We start from the raw sequence: 17,744 nt of genomic DNA on the forward strand, positions 1-17,744 counted from the left end.
TGATAAGAGCACAATATATTACAGAAACATGTCAGTTTTGCTGAATACCAAACAAAAAAATATGATCAGTTTCAGACTGTGAAAACATAATAATTACTTATTCGCAGTAGCAGTAATCATCATGGTTTGAAATTCTAAGTTTTATGAATAAAAGAAAATGTAGTCAGTTGATTATATGCATCACAAAAGATATTGTTTGGTGGTAACCAGTAATGATGTTCAGTTTTGATCAAAATCTGTGAGATATTTGTCTAAGTCCCTTCTTTTAAGATATACTAGCTTATTGTGTTCTTAAAAATGGTAAAATATGAGGTGACTGTGTCCAGAATTAACATTTCCTCAAGAAGTTAGATTTTCCTATAATTGGGTTTCACGTCAGATTGTTCTGCATGTAATAACTGGGTATTACAAGGGAAACATTTACTTACTGTTGATTTATAGGAGGAAGCCTGTCCTTCTCATCTTTGTCATTTCCATTCCCATATGGGTCCCCCGTCTGAAAATTTGATATTAAAATAACATAAAATTTTCTCAGAGAAGTTTTACAGTAAAAAGACATGTAAAAATGGCTTTTAAAATAACTTTGTTATTAATTTTATTAGTAATCTATAGAATAATACCTTCAGGGATGAAAATCTGCTGTAAGTTGCCCACCAATTCATTGAAAGAAACTAATGTAGCATAATAGTATTTATAATAGTATTTAACTACCTGTGGTAATAGAGGCATATCAGTTGCATAGGATGTAGCATGGATCTCCCTCTGGTATTGTTTATACAGTTCCAGTAAATCAGGTGGTATGCTGACACTACCTTCTGGAACATATGCAAATAGTCACATGCTGCACTTATCACAAGGCTCAAGGTAACAAACAATTTATTGAAAACTGAGAAAGATACATGTAAGTTTAAAAAAATAACTAAAACACAGAGAGATTAACACTTTTTCGTAAATCAAAAATTTTTACAGTATTTTGATAAAGGGTGAAGCTATGAAATGTTAACATATAAATTACAGTTTCTTAAGTTTTCCTCCAGACTGAAAAGGAAGGAAGATTAAATTATAATGATATGTCAGCATCAAGTTCATTAGAAATGTATCACTAGCAAAGATGGGAAGAGAATCTGCTGTGTTCTTTCCATTGTGGAATTTGTCTTAACTGATTTAAGGAAATCTACATCAGGGTTGTCAGTGGATATCTGAACTCCACTTCCCCCAAATGTGATCACAGTGTGCTTATCATTAACTATGTGAGTCGAATGGGTTTAAAAAAGTTGTCATATGAACATTCTGTCATATTTTTGGTTTTACTACACATGTCTAATTTACATTAGAATAAAATATTTTAAAATTTTACAGGAATATAAATTTGGGATATACACTCTCCAAAACTGATGGACATATACATTAGCTAATAATATTATAAGAAGGAGGTTACAAGGAAAGTGTCTAAATATCAACAACTATATCTCAAATAAATTTCATTGTGCAGGTCTATGATAGTCAGATTCTGATGAATGAATGAGTGAATGATTTTTAAAAAACATCTAGGAAGTACTCATTCTAACCAGATTCTGAAATTTCCATAAGTACATCACGTTTGTGACATAAATATAACTGTAGGAATCACACCAATGAACATTCTCTTGAAAGATGAATTGAGAACATTGAATTGTGGTAATAGCTAAAATGCATCATAATTCATGTTCAAGACAAATGGCCTCATTCAGTGAATGTTAAACAAACAGGACTGTTAAACCTTCACTTCACAAAAAGTGTATTATAATATATAGGGGTGTGTTAATAACAATTCACGAGCCTATAAAAATAAATGTGCATGAAGCTGGTCACAAATTTCTAGCAATATGTCTTGATGAATGATCTCCCAGAAAATCCTAGAGGATTCTGATCCTCTACAATGTCAATAAATGAATCACAAAATCTTCTAGCCAATCTTTTGTGAATCAGTATGTTGTTGAAATCAAACATAACAGACATAAAACGAAAATATTAAATTCTGTGTTTTAAAATGACACCACACATGACAATCAAATTTTATACCACATTTTGAATGCCTGCAAACTGACAAATTTATGATATTTATATAAGTGCTTCCAGTAATCCATAATAAGATTGTAAGCTAAACTGCTGAACTGGTTTTGATAAAATTTGGTATGTAAATAAATTGAACATTTAGGAAGAACATAGACAACTTTAGAAAATTGAATTACCTTCTAGTGTAGTGTCAATATTTTTAAATATGGGATGTGGATGACCCTTCATGGAATTTGGCAACTCAGAAGGTTTGTAGATTATTGCATGATGGTGCCAACTCAAAGTTTACTTATGTGTGTGGTTTCTGAAATTTTAAAAATAATTCTACACCAGCTGGTGAAGCTGGACAGTTTTTACAATGAAATATTGTAGAGATACAATAATAAAATCTGCTGGTAAATCCAAGAACTGTATTTAAAACAATTCCATCTGTGAAGTCCTAATAAACATATTATTAATATTAAAGCAATGGAAAGTCCAGGTTAGGATACCAACAATATTATTAATATAATTTACTTTATGATAAGCCTTGTGAACATAAGTCTGATTTAGCACATTGTTCTAACACATTGTTCTAAGAGAGGTCAAGGTGCAAAACTTACTTGAATCTGACAGACCTTGGAGCAATCTCAGATCTGCTGGAACTTAGATGCAGTTCCTCATTTGGCCATAAGAGCTAGGGAGACATTAGGACAGTCAACAGTGCATTGCATTTTAGACACTGAGCATCACATGTCTCTTATTGCATCTGAGATGCTTTAAGATTCACAGTGAAGGTTTCATTTAAATGCTGTATGACAAAAAGAGATGTATTGTGCCTTTGTAGAATATGCTGGGCTTTTAGTGAATCTGCATTTGATTATGATTGAGTAACTGACTGTGTTAAACAATGATTAGTCATCACTGGGATATTGTATAAGACATTTCGGCATTGTAATGTGTTGAAATGGAAGGAAAAAAAATTGTAAGTATTGCTCTAGTGTCAAAACCTCACATCTATCACTTGGTGAGCCAGAAGAACTCCTAAAACTTCATGATAATGAAACACTGATAAGCAACCACAGTAGTGAGTAACAGTTAGTAGTGATAATTTAAAAAAAATACACTGTGATAGTTAAAGAAAACAAAACACCTGGATGTAACAGAATTTCTATTAGATTTACCCTAAATACACTTTGGAAACAGCTTACATTTGTTAGGAACCTCTAGGGTACTGAACAGTGCAATTCAACTGGATAGGAACACAGATAATTCTTCTTTATAAGAAAGGTTAAAGAACATATGCAGGAATTACAGACTTTTTTTTAGGAGTGCTAGTCTGGCAATGTATACACTAGTCTGGCAATGTATACTCTAGTCTGGCAATGTATACAGGCGATCTTCTTTGAAGTTTGGAAAGTATGTGATAAGTATTGGAAGAAATGAAAGTGTGAATGCAGATCATAAGTCATGTTGGGATAGCTCAGTCAGAAAGAGCAGAACTCTGTTTTCATATCCTGACTTGGCACATGTTTACAGTATGTAAAGAAGTTTCACAAAAGTTACATTGTTTCTCACAAAATTCTGCTGAGCAATGTTGAAGGACTGTTATGTACTGAAGACTGTGCAACAACTCTGTTACATTACAACAAAATATTTCAATGAATTGCCACCCCGTTCTGCCAGCAATGTGTTTTACCTTGTCCTGTAATGAAGAAAGAGAAAAAGAGAAAAATCCCTAATTTAAAGATGCGAGTCTAACACTAAATGAGACTAATATAGGAGAGAAATTGCTGTAAAGGATTACTCATATGGTTCACCTCATGCATAAGCACCAAATATAACTTTGGCTAACTTTATTCTGTTGACAGCCTCTACTGCCACTTTGTCATCATTTTGATGAGGGAAGTAGAAATAATAATAGCTGGCATCAATGGCCTCCGTATCCTAAAGCAAGGTTGGTGTTGCAAAGTGTCCCATACCCATACTGTCGTGTTCAATAGAGCATCCTTTCCCCATCCCCCTGAATTCCCTCTCCCCATCTTCTCTCCTCTCCCATTTCATAAAGCTTATTTTATACCATGATTGTGCCACATAGTATATCAGGAACTTTAATCACTCTAGGAAAAGAGCTACAACACAAGACAGATCAGTCATGTAAATTTGATGGAAACTGCTAACCAGACTGCTAACCAGTAATGTAGATAATTTTGAACAGCAATTATTCAAACCTCCACAGTTAATTTTCAGTGCTGTGTGATACATGATGACGCATTATGATAAAATATATCTTTACATATTACATATTCATGTGGGATTACTCCATGCAACACTTGTTAGCAGAGTTTTTCATCCAAGGGAAAGCTGCAAATCAATGAAATGCACATTCAGCAGTTGTTGGAATTATTAGTTATGGTTGCAGGAACAACTCTGATTCAGTATAAAGTTCTTTGATGAAAGTGATGATCGATGACCAACAATTTAGTTTAGCAATGTTTCAAAGTACAGGGGAATCTGCATCTGAAAATTGGTGGTAACATTGTTCATTTTCAAACTTTGTAAACTCTACCATAAATTCACTGCACTGGGAAAATAAATAAAGAAATATATCATAAATTCATAGCAAATTTTGTATCTGTTCAAATGGATGAGCACATGAACATGCCACTTCTGGGATACAGGTCAAACACAACTCATGGATTAACAATGAGGGCCATTGAGCCAGTCAGCCTGGGATGTAGATTTTAGGGGATTTCCTCACATCCAATTAGGTACATACTGGGCTGGTACCCACATCCCACCTCAGATACACACTACACAAACATTTCGAAAATTTACTCACACTTGCACACTGATTTACACTAGATGTGGATTCTGTCCCAGGGGAAGTGGTGGTCTAAGGAAAGATTTCTGGCCACCAATTCAATGCATAAAACAATATTGACCTGAGAGAAGACTGGCAAAAGACAAAGGAGAAAAAAAAGAAGACAATATAAAACTGTATGATAAGGGATTAGAGGGCTGAGCCTTTTTTACTATTGATAAAACAGATGGGAGAAGAAAGATAGTATATCTTGATCCAACAAATGGTTCACTTGTTTTGAATAGTGCAAATGTGATTGCTGAGATTAATGTTTCCATTTCTTGAACCATTAACCTTGAGCTGTATCTTATAATTTAATTCCTTAAGATGTTGCTAAGAAGCTTGTAAATGGATCAAAAACAAAGACTAGCATGAACATTTTAGTTTAGATTAGATTAATACTTGCTCCATAGATGATGAATAAGACACATCATAATGGTGTGAAATATGAAGTTTCTTTTTCTTTCTTTCCCTTTTTTAAAAAAAAAAAAGAGAAGAGAAGATTACTAATTTGTACCTAAAAATTCACCGATTGAGAAGAAGAGTAGTAGGAGCTGTCATTTAGAAACTCTTTTAATTTTTTTTTAGTTGATGGTTCGCTATCAGTCAGACTTTTGGTATAATTTGGTAAATAACTAAAGATTTTTGTGGCAGCATAATTCACCCCTTTCTGTGCCAAAGTTAGATTTAACTCAAAGTAGTGAAGATCAGCCTTTCTCTTAGTGTTGGAGCTATGCACCTTGTAATTGCTTTTGAATTGGTATGGGTTATTAATAACGAATATCATAAGTGAATGTCTATATTGTGAAGCTATTGTGAATATCCCTAGTTCCTTAAATAAATGTCTGTAAGATGATATTGGCTGGGCTCCAGCTATTATTCTGATTACTCACTTTTGTGCATTGAATACGTTTTTCCCTAATGATGAATTACCCCAAAATATGATGCCATATGAAAACAATAAATAAAAATAGGTACAGTAAATTTATTAACCTATAAGTTTATCACCAAAATGTGCAATAACCCTTTTATGTAAGTAGCTGACCTCAAACATTTCAGCAGATCATCAGTATATTTCCTCCAATTCAGTCTCTCATCAATGTACACTCCCAAAACGTTGGAATATCTTTCTCAGTAAAAGACTCCTGTTCAAACTCTATATTTATTAATTGTGTTGTGCTATTTACTGTAAAGAACTGTATAAACTGTGTTTTATCAAAATTTAATGAGACTCCATTTACTCAAAGACATCATTTACAATTTCCCTAGGTAATTCTTGTTTGTTGGTTATGATTACTGTACTTGTATCATTGTATCATTATGGGAAAAAGGCCAGTTTTGCATCTTCATGAATGCAGAGCAGAAAGTCATCAATATATATTAAGAACAATAAGGGAACCAAGATTGAACCTTGTGGGGCCTAGTTCTTGATACCTCCCCAGTTTGAGGAATCTGATGATTTTGCACATTATGTGGACTGTTTATATCAACCTTCTGCACTCTTTCAGTTAAATATGAATTAAACCATTTGTGCACTGTCCCACTCATGCCACAAAGTTTAAGCTTATCTAGAAGAATTTCATGATTTACATCATCTAAAGTCTTTGAGAGATCATAGAAAATCAGATTTGGTGATGTTGGATTATTCACAGCATTTAATATTTGATCAGTGAAAGCATACATGGCATTTATTGGTGAAAAGTTTTTCTGAAAACAAAATTGATATTTTGTTAGTACTTTATTTTCACAAATTGTGAAACTACTCTTTAATGCATTACTTTTTCAAGAATTTTGGGCAAAGCTGTCAGAAATGAAATTGGGTGGTAGTTGTTGGCATCATACTTACCCCCTTTTTATGCAATGATTTAACAATAGCATATTTCAATCTGTCAGCAAAATTCCCTGTTTCAGTGAGCTATTAAATATGTGGCTGAGAATCCTACATATCTCTTTGGAACAAGCTTTTAGTATTTACTTGGAGTTGCAATCAGTTCCATACAAGCTTATACTTCTGAGTGAGTTTATTTTTATCCTAACTTCAGAAGGAGAGGTGGTTAGAATTTCAATTTTATCAAATTGCATGGGTATTGCTTCTCCCACATATAGCTTTGCCTTCTCTAAACATCTGGATCCTATTTTCTCTCTGCAACATTTGAAAAATGCCACAAGTTCTTTCCCGGATAAATTCTAATGATGAAACATTGTTCAGTCACCAGGAATCCAACAATATACCATTGGATGAAACAGCAGTATGTGATAAGATTAGCAGTTTCAGCTACAAAAATGGCAACTGTGTCAAATTATACTTTGATATGTTTAGGATTGATGTAACGTTCTGTAACTGTTAGATAAGTGACCTCTAATCAGTTGAGAACTGTGAGAGTCTGAGTAGCCAACAACTTCACTGAGTGTGGTCTCTTGCAAATAGTAGCTTATAGCATATCTGTTCAAGTGGTAGTTCATGCACAGTGTATGTTGTGGTAGGTACTGAAGTATGAACATAGTATGTCTATGTCTACATTATACTCTGTAAGCCACTTTAAGATGTGTGTTAGGGGGTATTTTATATAACAGTGTCACTTCCCCATTTTCCTGTCCCAGTCACATACAGTTAGTGGGATGAATAACTGCTGATGAGGCACCAAGTGGGCTCAAATATCTCTACTTCATGGTTTTTCGTGAGCTATACATATGCGGAAGCAATATATCAGTTTACTCTTTTATGAATACAGATCTCGGTCTGACGATCAGTATTCAGGTATTAGTTGGATGAGTATTTTAGGAGCTGCTTCCTTTGTTGATGGACTACACTTCCTGAGAATTCTTCCAATGGCTCTCAGTTTGGCATCTGCCTTATCCACAGTTAATTTTGTATGGTCATTCCACTTCAATTCACTCCTTACGCATGCTCCTAGATATTTTGGAAGTAGCTGTTTACTCAGCACTCATGTAATCACACAGTAAAGGGTCTTCCTGTCTGTGTGTATGTAGTTCATTATTTTTGTATATGTTGAGGAACAACTGGCCCTTCCTGCACCAAGTTTCAATCCTCTGCAGGTTCTCCTTAATTTCAGTACAATTTTTCAGTGTTCTGATATCTCTGTGGATAATGGCATCACCCACTAAAACCCTCATCAAACTTCTGATGTTATCTACTAGGTCATTTATACATATAGTGAAAAGTAATGATTCAACAATAGTTCCTTGGGGCACACCAAAAGTTACTTTATTTCTGAAAACTTCTCTCTGTTCATAATGACTTGTTGCATTCTGTTTGCTAGAAACTCTTCAATCCAATCACACAGTTGGCCCGATATTGCATATGCTCATTAGGTGGTGGTGTGTAACTGTATTGAACACCTTCCAGAAGTCAAAGAACAAGGCAGTTATGAGTGTGCCAGTATTTTTCCCTTTCTGGGCCTCAAAGCCAAACAGGGAGAGCAGAGTTTCAAATGATCATTGTTTTCAGAACCCATGTTGACCCCTACAGAGGAGATTTTCAGTCTCCAGAAAAGTCATAATAAGCAAGGATGAAATGTGTTCAAAAATTCCACAACAGACCAATGTCGGGGATATAGTTTCATGCATCTCTTCAATGATCTCTCTTAAAAACAGGAATGATCTGTGCTTTCTTCCAATCACTGGGAATGTTTTGCTCCTTCAGAGACACTCTGTACAGTGTTGTTAGAAGAGCAGCATGATTTTTAACAAACATGGTGCAGAACTGAATTGGTTTCCTGTAGGGTCCAGCAGCCTTTCCTCTGTTGAGCAATTCCATTTGCTTTTACATCACTTTGTTACTTATTCTTTTATTTGCATAAATTTTTAAAGGAGGAACTACAGTGCAATCTTCTTCTGCAAAACAGTTTTGGAAAAAGATGTTTAGTATTTTTGCCTTCTCTGTGTCATTCTTTGTTTCAATGCCAGTATGATCACAAAGTCTCTGGACAATGGTATCAATTTGTTCACTGATTAAATGTAAGATTAAAAGTACGTAGGAATTTCTGTCAAGTCAGTGCACAGAATTTTGCTTTCAGATTCGTTAAATGTTTCACACGCAGTTTTTTTTTTTTTGTTAATTTTGGCTTCATTTTTGTCTCTGAGGCACTGGCTGCTTTTAAATTTGCAGTGAAGCTCCCCCTGGTTTTGTAGCAACTTTCTAAAACAGTTGTCACACCACACATGTTCTTTACTGTTTCTCATAATTTTACTTGACACATGCTTGTGGAAAGCATATTGTATGATGCCCTTGAAATTTGTCCATTGATGCTCCACATTGTCAGTGCTGCAGATGAAATTTTTGTGTTGACATATCAGATAATCTGAAATCTGTCTCTTGTTGCTCTTGGTAAACAGGGAGAACTCCCTTTCTTTATATTCCTATTTATAGCTGTATTCTGTGATGCAGTAATGGCTTTATGACCACCGGGTCCTTTTTCTAAGTAGAGTCAACAAATTCAGGTTTGTACTTCTACTTCTTATAATATGAAATATGTTTATATAGTGTTTGTAGTGTGTGCATGGGTCATATTGAGAAATAAATGTAGTTGCAGCAGACCACCACTATTGTGGGATTCCTGTCATCAGTACTCTTCACTAGCAATGTGATCTTTGGTACAGACAGCATCACAAACCTATACAATGGTCATCTATGAGGTACAGAAAATCCCTGGGTAATCAATAACATCTTTCCCAGGTGATGTATGGGATGCAGAGGCCCTTTTTTCTGGCTTCTCCTATTGCCAGAATTAAGCACCCTTGACTTTTACTTGTGATGGCATCTGGACAGTGTTGTGTATGCCTAATGCTGATGTACAGACTCCTGGTCAGTGTGTTTATGCAGTCTGTGTGATTATTTGCCAACAGCTTGGAACATTTAATAAATTAATATGATATGTGAACACAGGCATTCCATCACACAGTAGCCATTCTGAACAGCTTTTGTGACCCAGAAAATATTAAAACTACGTAAAATGGAATGTAATGTACCAGTTACTTCTAGACATTTGTTGATATGAACTTTTTTGTTTCTCTTCCAGTGAGGAATCATCTACTGAAGTTTGTCCTCTTGTTCAATATATACCCAGCATTTTAATTACTTTAGGGGTGTATAAACATAACACAGGCACTATGTAAACACACCCTGTTAAAAGGGCAAGAACACTTGTGACATGGTGGGTGTCTTGAAAAGTACTGCCTAGAAATTTTTGTGTGTGAAAACTCTTCAAGATTTAAATATAAAACAAATGTTACTAACATTCTACATCATATAGCAGGTCGTTGAGTCACAGATAGGTACAACAAAAAGACTGCTAAATACATAAGTTTTTGACCAGAACACCTTCTTCTGAAACAGACAACATACAAACATACATTCGTGCAAATGCAGCTCACACACTCATGACCACTGTCTCTGGCTGCTGAGGCATTGGTAGCCACAGACATTAGTATTGTGTGTGTGAATGTGTACATGTATCTATAATTTATATTTCAGAAGGCCTTCTGGCCGAAAACTTACAAGTTTAGTAGTCTTTCTGCTATACCTGTCTGTGACCCAACATCTCTGCTAGGTGGTGGGTAGCAATCTAGCCTTTTTGTGATATCATCATTGCGTCGTCCTGGATTTTCCATTGTTTGATTTTTAGCATTCTACATCTTCATTCTTCATGTCTCCATTTTTTGTTTCTTAACATAGTCACCCCAGCACATTTCTCCCAACAAGAAACCAGTATGTTGATACTGACACTGTAGAATGTTTGACTTTGTTGATAGGGCCACAACCTCACTTCTGCTAACACTGCTTCATCTCTATAAAAGTGAGGTTCTTGAAGATGTTGTTTAAGTTATGGACACACATGAAAATCAGATGGGCCAAGTCAGGACTGTATGAAAGATGATCAATAACAGTGGACCTAAAGCATTGTATTTTTCAGATGTTGCAGTGGTTGTATGTGGTCTGGCATTGTCGTGCAAGAGGAGAGGGTACTCCATGTGTGAAGGGACTCTTTGAATTCAAAATTAGATTACAGCATGCTGTTTCTCATACACCAACATAATTAAATTACACACCACCATGTTATACACTACAATTCAAAGCCCCCTAGCAGCTGAGGGCTGCAAATATGTGGACATTGAGAATGGAGGTGGTGAATGTTAAAAATGTTCGTTTTTCTTAAAAAACTTTAAAAGTTATCATGTAAAAAAATTTGGAGGCATTACTTTTCAGCATGCACTCGTAGATTAATAAATACAACAATAGTTTAAAAGTTTAACTAGTGAGTTAGCATGAAAAATTAGTTAATTAGTGCAATGTCTAAAAATAGAATAATTAAACCCAAAAAATTGTGTAAATCTGCTCCTGTTGTCCCTACTGTATAAGTAAGGGTAAAGCTACCATTGTTCTGCAGTATGGTTTGAATACCACAGTGCTTTACAATACCTGACACTACTGAAGGTGGCATGCACTTTTTTTTTACTCTGACCTAGAAAATGACATTCCTGCCAGTTATAAGTGGACCTACAGTTTAGCATAGACTCCAAAGTGCAGTACAGCTCAGTAATTGTCATATTAACACACATTTCCAAGAGTCAAAGAAGTGATGAGGGGCAGAAAAATATCCAAAGACTGAACCCCAGACCTCTGTATCAGTAACGTGTCACTTAACTACTATGGTACTGAATCACACCACAACTGCATACCATTTTCAGTTTCAGACCTGTACATTTCTAGGTGTCAGCATATGTCAGGTGGCAGATAGTTATTACACTGTATTCTGTGGTGCAAGGTTAGTGAACTGCTGCCAGCGCAAGATGGCATATGTAGTGCAGGAGATACTAATGTGAATTTTGCATGCCAAGAAGTTGGACTTCAGAGGAAATTCAGTGACACATGTGCCCTGTATGTTGTGAAAACTGTGTTTCATGGAAATATGTCCTCATTTGGGTACAGAAATTCAACAAAGAGCAAGTCTAACAAATGAGTTCCACCCTCATCACCCTGTGGAGTTTGTCCATGATGCAACATCGCAACAGTAGAGGAAATTATGTGTGAAGATTATTGTACTAAAGTTTGCATTGTGGCAGATCCCTTTGGTGGCTCTCACCTGACTGTGTATCTCATCATTCATACGCAGTGGAAATTTTGAGCATGTTAGATCTCCAACTAGTTGAATCCAGAATCCAAACTGAACAGAATGGACCTATCCCTGCAGTACCTCAGGCATTCATTTGAAGAAGGAAGTTATTTTTCAACTGTGGATTAATTCATGTGACTGGTCATGGGTTCACCCAGAATCCAACCAATTTTTTATGGAATGGAAGCATCCTCAGTCATCAGGAAGGAAAAGAAACAGAAACTTTTAAATCATTTCTATCAAGACATTTGGTTACAGTGACTGGAATGTGCTAGTTGTCATATTGCTAAAATTCCAATCTCATGATGAGACTCATAGTGCCTACTGTAATAGCTGCAGTAGAAAATGCAGCACATGACCAGGGCTCCTGACAAAGGGACGATTCAGCTGAATGACAATACATACCATCACTCAGCAGGACAAATACAAGGGTTACTGCAAATATTTCATTAGTAACACACGTAACATCCACTGCATATCCCCAACTCAATCAACAGTACATTTTATCTGTTTGATCTCCTTAATAACCATCTGGGTGGGAAAAATTTTGAAGATGATGAAGCTGTCACCAGCTGGAAATGAAAACACCAAAAGAATTCTTCATTTTAAGCTTTCAAGACTTTGTCAGATTACAGTATAAGTTTTATAGGAGGATTATGTTGAAATATAAAAGAAATTACAGGCTGGTATTCATGCTGTTGATGCCACAAACCCATTTTATGGCCACAAACAAGTCCTTTGTGAGTTAATTCAAATGTATGAATACAAGCCGCTAATAACTTCATTATGAAACATTGTTCTACTAAGAACAAATGAAATTTAAATGTAAACTTTATGATATCTGATTGGCCTAAATTCCATTCATAGTCTGTGGTATGGGAATGTGGTACATGCAAAGCATGGCAGTGGCACATTTTGGTAGTGGTGTAATATGACATCGTATGCACCAGCATGGTACAATTGGTATGGCAGAGCCTGTACCATGGCCTCTTTGATCATCTATTGTCACTAATCTGGATTTTTATGTCTTGGGTCAAGCAAAAGTGAAGTGTAAAGCATACAGTTGAAGAACTGCAGCAGAGAATCATACAGCATGGTTTACAAGATGACCTGGGTGTTTTTAAAAGAATTTGTGAATACATTGAAGAGATAAGTACAGTATTTTATTTAAATACAATGGAACATCTCCTTTAATAGGTACAAATATAAAGTAAACTGTAACATTAGCATACTGAAGTAACATTATATTTCTTGTTAAGATAGGGCATGGGTGAAATGTGAGATGACCTACGTAGGTGGTGAGTCAATCAAGAAGTTTTCATTTCCAAAATAAAAGGATGGAAAATCTATGATGGAGTGTAACAATATTATGAAAAGGATAGTGGATACCACAACATAACAGAGATGCTGAGTCACAGATAGGCACAACAGAAAGACTGTCACAAAATAAGCTTTCAGCCAACAAGTTCAAAAATCAAAAACAGACACTCACACAAACACAGCTCACACAATGACCACAGTCCCTGGCAGCTGAAGCCAGAGTACCAGACTACCAGCAGCAACTGGGTGGTGGTAAGGAGGCTGGGGTGGGGAGGAGAAGGGGTGGTAGGGTAGTGATGGGGGATGGTAAAGTGCTGCTAGAGGGAGTGTGCTTGGACGAGGTGGAGAGAGGGTAAGGCAACTAGGTGCAGTCAAGGGGTTAGAAACAGGGCTAGTGAGAGAGGAGGGTAGTGGAAATGGAGAGAAGCAAAAATAATGGGTGCATCTGTGTAGTAGAGGGCCATGTAGGGCTGGAACAGAAACAGGAAAGGGGCTAGATGGATAAGGACATTGACTAATCAAGTTTGAGGCCAGATGGGTTATGGGAACATAGGATATATTGCAGGGAGAGTTTCCACCTGCACAGTTAAGAAAAGTTGGTGCTGGTGGGTAGAATCCAGATGACTCAGGCTGTAAAGCTGTCATTGAAATGAAGGTCATGTTGGGTGGTGTGCTCAGAAACAGGGTGGTCCAGTTGTTTCTTGGCCACAGTTTGTTGGCAGCCATTTGTGCAGACAGACAGTTTGTTGGTTGTCATGCCCATGAAGAATACAGCACAATGTTTGCAGCTTAGCTGGTATAGATGATATGACTGGTTTCACAGGTAGCCCTGCCTTCGATTGGATAGGTGATATTTGTGACTGGACTGGAGTAGGTGATAGTGGTCTTGTATCTAGGTCTATTACAGGGATATGAGCCATGAGGCAAGGGCTTGGGACCAGGGGCTGTTTAGGGATGGACAAGGATATTGTGGGCAATGGAATACCACCGTGGGAGGGGGCTGGCTGGGGAGGATAGTGGGCAGGACATTTCTCATTTCACAGCATGATGAGAGGGTAATTATGGTTGGTAAAGGCCTGAATGAGATCCTTGGCATATTTCGAGAGGGGCTGCTTGTCACTGCAGATGCAATGGTCAAGGATGGCTAGTCTGTATGGAAGGGACTTCTTGGTACAGAATGGGTGGCAGCTGTTGAACTGGAGGTATTGCTGGTGGTTGGTAGGTTTCATATGGGCAGAGGTACTGATGCACCCATATTTGAGGTGGAGGTCGACATTGAGGAACATGGCTTGTTCAGTTGAGAAGGACCAGGTGAAGCAGATGGGGGAGAAGGTGTAGAGATTCTGGAGGAATGTGGACAGGGTGTCCTCTCCCTCAGTCGAGATCACAAAGATGTCATCAATAAATCTGAAAAGGTGAGAGGTTTAGGATTCTGGTTGTTGAGAAAGGACTCCTCTAGATGGCCCATGAATAGGTTGACATAGGATGGTGCCACACAGGTGCCCATAGCCATAACCTGGATTTGTTTGTATGTAATGCCTTCAATAGAGGAGTAATTGTGTGTGAGGATGTGGTTGCTCATGGCAACTAGGAAGAGGTTGTTGGATCGGAATCTGTCAGGCTCTGGGAAAGGTAGTGTTCAATAGCAATAAGTCCATGGCCATCAGGGATGTTAGTGTAAAGGGAGGTGGCATAGATAGTGATGAGCCAGGTGCTGGGTGATAAAGGAACAGGATCTACGAAGAGTTGGTGGAGGAAATGGTTGGTATCTTACATATAGGAGAGTAAATTGCAGGTAATACGCTGAAGGTGTTGATCTACAAGGGCAGAGACTCTCTCAGTGGGGACACAGTAACTAGCCAGAATGGGGTGTTCTGGGTGGTTGGTTGATGCAATTTAGGAAGCATGTAGAAGGTAGAAGTCTGGGGGTGGTAGAGGTGAGGTGACAGATGGACTTTGGGGAGAGGTTCTGGGATGGTCCTAAGGATTTCAGGAGAGACTCGAGATCCAGAAAGCATTAGAAGGTAGGAGTCTGGGGGTAGTAGAGGTGAGGAGAGAGATGGACTTCGGGGAAAGGTTCTGGGATGGTCCTAATAATTTCAGGAGAGACTGGAGATACTGCTGGATTTCTGGAATGGCTTCACTGCGGCAGTATTTGTAGGTGGATGAATCTGACATTTGGTGGAGTCATTCTTCCAGGTAAATATTGTAGTTCAAAACAACAGTGGTGGAGCTTGTGTCAGCAGGTGGGATTACAACGTTGGGATCAATTTTTAGGTGATGGATTGTCGTTCTTTCTGTGGATGTAAGGTTAGTTTGGTTGTTGAGGGATTTGGGGAACGATGATGAGGCAAGGTCTGAGGTTAAAAAGATCTGGAAAGTTAACAGAGGGTTATCTGGGGGATGGATCATGGTTGAATGGAGGAGTGAACTCAGTCAGGCAAGGTGCAACATTGGTCTTTGGTTGAGTCTGATTGGTAGGGTTGGTGGCAAAAATGTGTTTCCATTATAGGGAAAGGTCTTTAGTAAGCCCTGCATGATTTAATTTGGGACTGGGACAAAAGGTGTGGCCTTTGGAAAGGACTAACATTTCTGTGGGGTGAAGGCTTTTAGAGAAAAGGTTCATGACTATGTATAGGGTCTGTTTAGCTTTTGGATTCTGTGTGGTGGTAGGAGGAGTGTTTTGGAGGGTGGGGTAAATGTAGTAGGTCTGCAAAACAGGTTTGTCAGCTATGACGGGACATGTGGGAGATTTGGAGGCTATTGTAGTGTTGGTGGACAGTGTTAGTCCGAGGCAGGAGTAGATTGAGAGTTTTTTGAAGTGGCATTGTGCATATTGCTCTAGTTCCTGGAGGGACTATGTTGGTGAGGGCTGAGGATTGGCGAAATCTGAACAGTGGAGGTTCCTGTGAAAGGGAAGGTGGCAGTCATAGATGAGTATTATGACGGTAAGGCTATTTGGGGGTATTACATGAGCCAAGCAACAATGCAGGAACAGTAGGTGGGGCCGGGTTCTGGTTAGAGATGAGGAAATTTTTCTGTATTGGCACAGATGGAAGGAGTAAGGATCCATAGTGGTGAAAAAAAAACGCGAAAAAATTCGTAATTACGTCCGAAAATACTCGCAAAAATACACTCAAATACGTGGGAAAAATTACGAAAAGGTTGAAACAGATGAAACAAGATGAAATTTGAGGGAGTACATCGATGGTGAAAGGCGAAAACCAACTAAAATTAGCGCGAAGTCACAATGACATCAAAGAAAAAATATATAAAAATATTGTTTTTTTTCCGGTGGATTGTAGGTCTGTGAGTTGACAAGTGTGAAGAATGGGGACGGCAGATGTGACTGGATTGGGTGAAATTAGTAGCTGTAACCTGGGATACCTTTCACTTCCTATACATTTGTACTAACTAGATCAATGTTTTATACTGAAGTCAATGGAGCCTAATAAACACAAATTTACAATTATCTTGCAAACAGCTCATTTTCAGACAGATGTTTAGTCGAACATTTTTGCTTCTATTTTCTTATACTTTCATCCATTTCAGTTCTTACTCATCCGTGTGTCCACATATGTGTGTGTGTGTGTGTGTGTGCTACATACATACTTACATTAATCTTTGTTCCATAGATCATGAATACATTTCATACTGATGTGGAACGTGTCACTTTAAGATAAGTTTTCTTCACACAAAATAATTAATTAATTTTTTTATTTATTTATTTTTTAATAATTTTTATTTATTTTTTATTTTTACAGTTACTACTTCATATCTAAGAATTCATCTATTGAGTAGAAGGAGTTGTCATTCAGAAATTCTTTTAATTTGCTTTTAAATGTTGGTTGGCTATCTGTCAGACTTTTAATAGTATTTGGCAAATGACCAAAGATTTCTGTGTCTGCATAATTCACCCTTTTCTGTGCCAAAGTGAGATTTAATCCAGAATAGTGAATATTATCCTTTCTTGTAGTGTTGTAGTTATGCATTTCGCTGTTATTTTTGAATTGGGATGGGTTATTAATGAAAATTTCGTAAATGAATATATTTATTGCGAAGGTACTGTGAATATCCCAAGTTCCTTAAATAAATGTCTGCAAGGTGATCTTGGGTGGGCTCCAGCTATTATTCTGATTTCACGCTTTTGTGCAATAAATACTTTCTCTCTTCATGACGAATTGCTCCAAAATATGATGCCGTATGAAAGCAGTGAATGAAAATAAGCATAGTAGGCTAATTTACTGATATGTTTATCACCAAAATTTGCAATAACCCTAATAGCATAAGTAGCTGAACCTAACTGTTTCAGCAGATCATCGATGTTTTTCTTCCAATTCAGTTTATCATCAATGCACACACTCAGAAATTTTGAGTGTTCTGCCTTAGCAACA

The 17,744-nt window shown here is 37.2% G+C and overlaps 1 protein-coding gene across 1 annotated transcript in view; it reads right to left on the minus strand.

Moving 5' to 3' along the window:
- LOC124594275 (kinesin-like protein KIF19) overlaps nucleotides 1-17,744 on the minus strand; it is a 458,271-nt gene that overhangs the window by 58,975 nt on the left and 381,552 nt on the right. Inside the window, exons 10-11 of the mRNA XM_047132640.1 lie at nucleotides 712-815; nucleotides 429-496 (exon numbers count right to left, since the gene is read on the minus strand). Of these exons, the coding sequence (XP_046988596.1) occupies nucleotides 429-496; nucleotides 712-815 (172 nt within the window). The remainder of the gene's footprint in view (nucleotides 1-428; nucleotides 497-711; nucleotides 816-17,744) is intronic.

The sequence above is a fragment of the Schistocerca americana genome, chromosome 2 (assembly GCF_021461395.2).
Source record: "Schistocerca americana isolate TAMUIC-IGC-003095 chromosome 2, iqSchAmer2.1, whole genome shotgun sequence".
In the NCBI taxonomy this organism is placed as follows: Eukaryota; Metazoa; Arthropoda; class Insecta; order Orthoptera; family Acrididae; genus Schistocerca; species Schistocerca americana.